This window comes from Colobus angolensis, unplaced genomic scaffold, assembly GCF_000951035.1.
Source record: "Colobus angolensis palliatus isolate OR3802 unplaced genomic scaffold, Cang.pa_1.0 Scaffold33, whole genome shotgun sequence".
In the NCBI taxonomy this organism is placed as follows: Eukaryota; Metazoa; Chordata; class Mammalia; order Primates; family Cercopithecidae; genus Colobus; species Colobus angolensis.
This window is the reverse complement of record NW_012116599.1, coordinates 7,276,908-7,285,250: the sequence shown is the minus strand read 5'-3', so window position 1 is coordinate 7,285,250 and position 8,343 is coordinate 7,276,908. Positions and strand designations below refer to the sequence as shown.

At 39.9% G+C, this 8,343-nt stretch overlaps 1 protein-coding gene across 2 annotated transcripts; it reads right to left on the bottom strand.

The window, feature by feature from the left end:
• Positions 1-449: 449 nt before the first annotated feature.
• On the bottom strand, positions 450-4,194 carry CCL20 (chemokine (C-C motif) ligand 20). Of its 2 annotated transcripts, none has more exons than XM_011951948.1 (4): positions 4,048-4,194; positions 2,460-2,574; positions 1,632-1,709; positions 450-955 (listed from the first exon to the last, which is right to left on the bottom strand). In XM_011951948.1, the coding sequence occupies exons 1-4, from the start codon at positions 4,121-4,123 to the stop codon at positions 934-936; spliced, it is 291 nt and encodes a 96-aa protein (XP_011807338.1). In that variant the 5' UTR covers positions 4,124-4,194; the 3' UTR covers positions 450-933. The 2 variants fall into 2 exon arrangements, with proteins under 2 accessions (XP_011807338.1, XP_011807339.1); XM_011951949.1 differs by having other exon boundaries at positions 2,460-2,571.
• Between the last annotated feature and the right edge of the window lie 4,149 nt (positions 4,195-8,343).

Below are 8,343 nucleotides of genomic sequence, written 5' to 3'. Positions count from 1 at the left end.
ATAGTCACTTTCCTTTCAGAAACTGCTTAAAGATGACTCGGGAGGACTTTTAAAGGGAAAAATGTTCATATGCTGAGATCCTGGCTGGTGACGGAAGGATGGAAGAAGTGAAGGTATATTCTAAATGGTTGTTGTGTCCCTGTAGTCAAAAGGTGTGTGGGTATGGTTTCTTATTTTAAACAGTTTTTTAAAAATCAACAAACATTGGGTTATGAATTTCAGATATAGGATCTTTTTCACCTTTTAGTCTGGATGACTTGGAATTAAAGAAAAAAATAGAACAAACTGTTCCATTACAATTCATGTAAAATCAAATCCAGGGCCATGAGGCGCCGAGGTAAAGGGAACAACTAGAAGTGGCGAATGTAATTTCTCAGACAATTCTTATATTTTCTGTGACTGTAAATGGTTTCAATACACATCATAAAAATGATATATAACTCAATCAGCAAAATAACTCTTTGTTTCTTTCTTTATTTTCAATATTTGTCTTATGAACATTTTTCTTATTTTATGATGTAATTACAACAATTTAGGAGATAGAACAATATAAACAAAAGAATGTTAAATAGTTTTTTTAAAAAAATAGCTTGTTGCTCGCAAGAAAGTCCATATAATCTTATTCCCCCCCAAACATAATTTTATACTTTGCACTAAACCAAAATAGCTTATGGAAAATTAGTATTAAATAGCTAAACACAGAAAACCTACAGTTATAAATAACATAAAATACAGTTTAACTTGAATGTGATGCTTAAACAAAGCAAACTATGATGCAATATGAATCAACTTCATTAATTGGACAAGTCCCAATGAGGCGCAAATTAGATAAGCACTAAAGCCTCCATCATGTGCAAGTGAAACCTCCAGCCCCAGCAAGGTTCTTTCTGTTCTTGGGCTAAGTCCAATTCCATTCCAGAAAAGCCACAGTTTTTACATCTTGTTGATTTTTTTGCTGTAAAATGCAAAAGAAGAAAAGTGTAAGTAATGACAAGGTGACTGCATGGGAGGAATGACTTTGGTACCTAAAGGTTGCTTCATCTGCCCTTAATCTCAACTCAGTGTGTCAAGCAGCTCAGAGTTCAGATGAGGAAATTGAGGTTTAGAGAGGATGGCCCTTGCCCAACCTAACTCAGCTCATTAATGACAGAAACAGGGTATGTACACATTTCTTGTGTCTCCAAGTTGAGTGGCTATGGCACACTGGTGTTAGGTGCCTTCCGTCCCTTGATAAAGTGTTACTGTCTATTATTGTCAGTGTAAATCAGAACCATTGATCTCTGTTTAACTAATGTTTATTTTTCAGTTTTTAACAAACAACCAAATGCTGGATTGCCTTTACATTATATAAATAGGAGGCATCTTTGCAACAAGAATCAGGCAGCTAGTAACTATCAAATGCATAGAGAAATCTAATACATCTTTTAAGAAATCAATAAATTAAAATAATAATAATGATGATGATCTGGAAGTGGAAAAATGCTTTCTTTGTTTTTGTGGTCCAACTCAAATTTTCCCTGTAAAAATTCCACAATAGATAGACCAAAGAATCTTAGAAACCTACGGCCCACCCCTTTGAATACTCCTCTTTCCTCAAACCTTTGCAGAGGCTAAATGTCAGTGTAACATACCTGAGGTGACGTACAATAAATTTCACCCAGGTCTGCTTTGGATTTGCGCACACAGACAACCCTTTCCTTGTGTGAAAGCTGAAAAATCAGAAAATTTGATTTGTGTTTAATGAGCTTTTAAATGGGTTTTTCATAGAACGTACAATGGAGATTTTATATTCCAGTTCATTACACACTAAACACTTCAGTTGACGAGGTAAAATAAAATGCCAAAAAAAAACAAAAAAAATGCTTCTGATGAAGATTACTGCAAAATGAAAGTGATTCTCCCTTTCTCTGCAATGCAACAAATAATAGTACAATGGCAGAAGATAAAGTCCCAGAATTGTCATATAATTTTGCTATTGGTGGTTACATAGAGTATGTATGTATGTGATCAATAACTTCTATAATTCCAAAATATAATATCCTATATAAATCAAGAAAATTGTATGTGATAGTATAATTAGTCTGAGATTTTACTTTTGGTCTCAAACATTTTCTGGTAGAAGATGCTCATGTCAAAATATGTATCTTCCATTTTTTCCTAACATATCACTTTAATAGCCTTAGAAAGTGATTTTTGCCCTACACTAGTTCCTTTTGACCAAACAATTTTAAAAAAAGCAAGTTTTTGCCTTATTCCAGTCCTGTTTAAAGTGAACTTTGAAGTAGATATGTACTAAGACAAAGCTATCTTTGCCACATCATTTCTTTCTTTTTAAGATAAGACCCCATGTTCAAAACATCAGTAATTTCTGAATGAAACTCTAAAAAGGCAAACATTTTTAAAACTGAAGTTTCTAGGTATTCCTGATACAATTGAATTAAAATCAATTCATAACTTACATGACAGCATTGATGTCGCAGGTTTCGTTGGCCAGCTGCTGTGTGAAGCCCACAATAAATTTAGGATGAAGGATACGGTCTGTATATCGAAGACAGCAGTCAAAGTTGCTTGCTGCTAAAAAAAAAAAGTGAAAGGTATTGGGTCCACATGAACAAACTTATCCTGTGACTGGTATTATAAAAACTACGTTAAGTTGTGAAAAATCTAGTGAATCTCATGTATATGATGAATAAACCACTTAGTGGAAGAGTTTCAATGTCTTCGAAACTTTTGTAAGGTCGTTGAGAACCAATTTAACACAGTTTACAGTTCTTTGAAACAACAGTTCGTGTGCTGAGAAGTTTTGGTTCGATAATACAATTGAGAAACATAGGACTTCTTGTAAGTGGGATATCTTTAGTAAGAAACACAAAATGACAATATTTCATTTCAGTTCACTATAATCATTCAAGGATATGAGCACCTCCTTCCCTACTGCTTGAAGGAACCCTTATGTAGATAAACTTCCAAAAGCAGAAAATGAATAAATTGGCAGATATTAATTTATTATCTGGCTACTAAGTATTGAGAAATAGAGCTACAAAGGGAAACACAATTTATAGGAGTGAAAACGCTTTGAAATTGTCATGTTAGCTAATAGGAATGTTTAATTTTGTTCATAAAAGTTCAACACGTGGTTGGGCATGGTGGCTCACGCCTGTAATCCCAGCACTTTCGGAGGCCAAGGAGGAAGGACTGCTTGCCTCCAGGAGTTCGAGACCAGCCTGGGCAACATAGTGAAACCCTGTCTCTACAAAATAATGTAAAAAAATTAGCCGGGTGTGTGGCACACGGCCGTGGTCCCTGTTATTCAAGAGGCTGAGACCGGAGGTTCACTTGACTCCAGGAGGTTGAGGCTGCAGCGAGCAGTAATCATGCCACTGCACTCCAGCCTGGGTGATGAAGTGAGATCCTGCCTCAAAAAAAAAAAAAAAAAAAAAAAAAAAATTCGATGTGCATTTTCAGGAATGCACCTGTTGCTAAAAGTGATGTGTGACTATTGAGCAACAAAGCAATACTTGGACATTCCCCTGAGTCAGATAACAACATGCTGTCAGGTAAGGGATTAATGTTATTTCAAAGTTGGCAAGCAAAGTCTCCCGGGCCTTGTGGGGATGTTGATGACAGGTATTGTAATCTACTCCTGAAGGATGAGTTTTGAACTTTACCAAAACTATTAAGTTGGGAGGTAAGAAAGTTGGGGATGTGGGAGTATTCTCTACATTTCAAAACGGCCCCATCTACTGGTAACGTTACACACTTTGTATCACTCCCAGAAACAGCACTTTGGCTTTGTCCTGAAGTTTAGGGGTCTCTAAGAGCCCACCACTCCCCAAATCTGCTGAGACTGACAGCAAAGAGGAAAGCCTGATCCACAGCAGTTAACTCTTCTCTCCTCCACTCCACAATGGGCTGAAAACTTCCATCACTCCCTCTTGTATATTTTCAAACAGTTTTCCACCCCTTAGGGACCCCCAGTTGAGCTCAAGGCTTAAAGGAAAATGAAAATAGTCTTTCTCCTGTGCTGGCAGAAAGAGCGACACTTACCTTCTGATTCGCTGCAGAGGTGGAGTAGCAGCACTGACATCAAAGCAGCCAGGAGCAAACTCTTGCTACAGCACATGGTTTTTTAGCTCAAAAACCAGATCTGCTCAGTGCTGGGTACCCAGTGCTTTGGAAGTGCTGTTGTGTTCTGACAGCAGCCTGGGATGGCTCTATTTATAGCAAATATTGGGAATGTACACAGAAGGTGTGTTGCCACATGGGGTTTTCCCCATTGATCAACCAGCCCCATCATGTCATCATAAAAAAAAAAAAAAAACCCGCAAGGAAAACTTCCTTCTTTTTCCTCATATTGGGAAGATGCAAAGGTCAGGGTAGAGGACAGGAATTTGAGAAAGGGAGAAATCCTGTTAAATTATTTGGATTTGCAAAGAGCAAAAGCAGCTCAGCCTTGTGGCCCAGAAAAGACTTTCATCCAGTTTTAACTTACTCTTTTTTGCATCTGAAAGTAGAGGAATAACAGCCATACAAAGGTCAGCCCCACACAGGAACATTCCAGCACTCCTATTGTTACACCCTATTTGCTTTCCAGAGCTAGTCAAGGAGGAGGGGGAGGAGGAGGAGGTGGGATGCCAGGCATACTGTGGTATGCATATACCATCGCATGGTTGATGTTCAGCTGTCATGAAGAAGACCCTGAATTGCTAGACTAACATTCAGAGCAGATACTATAACAGAGCTACAGTACTGTCCGCAGTTAGAGCGGAAAATGTCAGTCTAAGTAAGGCTCAAACCTCATCTTCACCTTGATTTAATGTCAACTCTTCTAAGAATCTTATATATTCACATGACTTTAATCAATATTGCAGTTCAGGAAATAATCCTTACCTGCCTTTAGCTCTTCATGATGATGTACTAATAAAACTCAATATAGAGCCTCAGAATGGTTGAAGAAAAACCTACCAGCAGTAGCTAGTCAGCAAAACAAATGTCAAATAATGGTACTAATGATGATAATGTAATATGACTCCCTAACCTAAGGCAGTAGAAGAGTTCTCCACTAGACCCAAATAGGTTGAAAGTAAAAGGATAAAGAAAGATGTACCAAACAGTAAACAAAAGAGAACTGGAGTTGGTGGTGCCTATATCAGACAAAATAGATTTTTTTTAATGTTACTAGAAATAAAGAGGGACTTTCATGGTGACACAAAATTAACCCACTGGGAAGATATAAAACCTATAACCATACATATACCTAACAGTAGCACCCCAAACTACAGAAAGTAAAAACTGACAGAATTGAAGGAAATTTCATTTTATTTTATTTGAGACAGAATTTTGCTCTTGTTGCCCAGGCTGGAGTGCAGTGGCACCATTCTCGGCTCACTACAACCTCCGCCTCCCAGGTTCAAGCGATTCTCCTGCCTCAGCCTCCTGAGTAGCTGGGACTACAGTCACACGCCACCACACCCAGATAATTTTTGTATTCGGTAGAGACAGGGTTTCACCATGTTGGCCAGGCTGAACTCCTGACCTCATTACAGGCGTGAGCCACCGTGCCCGGCAGAATGGGAAATTTAACATTAAAAAAATTGACAGCTTTGATACCACATTTTCACTAATTAATAAAATTTAGGCAGAAGATCCACAAGAAAATAGAAGACTTGAACAACATTATAAGCCAAATAGACTTAACAGGCATCTAAGGACTACTCCATCCAACATCAACAGAATAGTTGCACACGGAACGTTCTCTGGGATAAAGCATATGGTAGGTTATGGAACAAGTCTCAATAAATGTAAAACGACTGAAATCACATAAAGTATACATTCAAACCACAATGGAATTAAATTAGAAATCAGTAACAGACAGAAAGGAAACCATATATCCCTAAATAACCAATGTGTCTGGCCGGGAGTGGTGACTCATGCCTGTAATCCTAGCATTTTGGGAGGCTGAGGTGGGTGGATTGCCCGAGGTCAGGAGTTCGAGACCAGACTGGCCAACATAGTGAAACCCTGTTTCTACGAAAAATACCAAAATTAGCTGGGTGTGGTGGTGCATGCCTTCTAATGACAAAAACACTCAACTAACTAGGAATAGTTGAGAACTTTCTCAACCTGATAAAAGTCATCTATGACCACATCACAGCTGATATGAACAGAGATGAAAGACACAAATAATTGACCCTGATTAAAGAAGAAAATAGAAAATTTAGGATGGGCGCGGCGGCTCATGCCTGTAATCCCAGCACTTTGGGAGGCCGAGGCGGGAGGATCACAGGTCAGGAGATCAAGATCATCCTGGCTAATAAGATGAAACCCCGTCTCTACTAAAAATACAAAAAAATAACCAGGCATGGTGGCGGGCGCCTGTAGTCCCAGCTACTCGGGAGGCTGAGGGAGGAGAATGGCGCGAACCCAGGAGGCGGAGCTTGCAGTGAGTAGAGATCGCGCCACTCACTCCAGCCTGGGCGGCAGAGCGAGACTCATCTCAAAAAGAGAAAAAAGAAAATGATTCCTTTATAATTATTGAGGAATTCAACCTGTTAGCAAATAAAACATTTGTTTACTAAAAATACGTTTTATTTGAATAACAGCTTTTTTTTTTTTTTTTTTGAGACCGAGTCTAGCCCTGTCGCCCAGGCTAGAGTGCAGTGGCACGACCTCGGCTCACTGCAACCTACGCCTCCCAAGTTCAAGCAATTCTGCTGCCTCAGCATCCTGAGTAGCTGGGATTACAGGCGCCAGCCACCACGCCCAGCTAATTTTTTGTATCTTTAGTAGAGACAGGGTTTCACCGTGTTAGCCAGGATAGTCTCAATCTCCTGACCTCGTGATCCGCCAGCCTCGGTCTCCCAAAGTGCTGGGATTGCAGGTCTGAGCCACTTTATTCTTCATGACATGAACAGGCTCTAACATAAATTAGGTGCATTCCAGCCTGGCCTACGTGGTGAAACCCCGTCTCTACTAAAAATACAAAAATTAGCCCATGTGGTGGCACGCACCTGTAATCCCAGTTCCTCAGGAGGCTGAGGCAGGAGAATCGCTTGAACCTGGGAGGTGGAAGTTGCAGTGAGCGAGATCACGCCATTGTACTCCAGCCTGGGCGACAGAGCGAGATACCATCAAAAAAAAAAAAAAAAATTAGGTGCACAATAGATCTTTATTGAATGAATGAGTGAATTTCTATCCTTCCTCTTCAGTGAACAGTAGGGTTCATGTAAATGAGTCATTATTTGAGTGATAATAATTCATGTCCTTTTTCCTCCCTGACCATAGCTTGTCCTTTGTGTGTTTATATTTGTGTGTGAATGTGTGCATGTAAATGTTCTAACATTGAAGACTAAGCAGAGATTATTTTCCATAGCAGAAAAGAAGTGGCCTTAGAAGTTTCATAAATCAGAATTCAATTTAGGGTTCTACGTGAAAGGTTAATTTCACCCCATGGCAGCACAGTGGTGGGTGCTGTGGCTCACACCTGTAATGCCTTCACTTTCGGAGGCTGAGGCAGGAGGATTGCTTGAAGCCAGGAGTTGAAGACCAGCTTGACCAACATAGTCAGACCCCATCGCTTAAAAACAACAACAACAACAACAACAAGAAACCAGCGCTAATGGTCTAACTGCTGGGCCCTCCAAAAACTTAGGGACATTATCTGATGTACCTGTGTGAAGTTTTCATAATATTTACTATTAAATGAAGGTGAAGAGTTGCTTCTAGTTGGTTAAAAAACAGTTGAGAAGGAGATATTGAAGGTTGCCAGTGGGTGATAAAACCTGGTTTTAATGCTATCCTGGGACCCTCTGGTGGAAGCAAGGAAGGATTCCTGTGGCGTCTCTGATGATGTTTTGCTAAATGAAACCCTTCAACCTGCCAGCTTCAAAAGTATCTCAAGACAGCGCAATGGCTCATGCCTGTAATCCTAACACTTTGGGAGGCCGAGGCCGGTGGATTGCTTGAGGCTGGGAGTTCGAAACCAGCCTGGGCAATACAGTGAAACCCCGTCTCTACTAAAAATGCAAAAATTAGCCAGGGGTGGTGGTGTGCCCCTGTAGTCCCAGCTACTGGGGAGGCTGAGGTACAGGAATCACTTGCACCCAAGAGGCGGAGGTTGCAGTGGGCCAAGATCACACCACTGCACTTCAGCCTGGGTGACAGATTGAGACACTATCTCAAAAAAAAAAAAAAAAAAAAAAAGATCACAATTTTTGCAAAGCTAAGTGTGTCATTTTCTCCTTTTGGTTTCTGCATAACAAAGGAAATGGGAGAAAATACTTGGAAGCCATATACCTGATAAGGGATTAATACCCAAAAGATGTCAGGAACTCCAACAACTCT

Excerpts from the sequence above, each read along its gene's own strand:
- CCL20 (XM_011951948.1), bottom strand. The coding sequence starts at position 4,123 with ATGTGCTGTAGCAAGAGTTTGCTCCTGGCTGCTTTGATGTCAGTGCTG. Across the intron at positions 1,710-2,459 it reads TGCGACATCAATGCTGTCAT|CTTTCACACAAGGAAAGGGT; the intron begins GTAAGTTATGAA and ends CTGATTTTTCAG. Across the intron at positions 956-1,631 it reads TTTATTGTACGTCACCTCAG|CAAAAAAATCAACAAGATGT; the intron begins GTATGTTACACT and ends TGCATTTTACAG.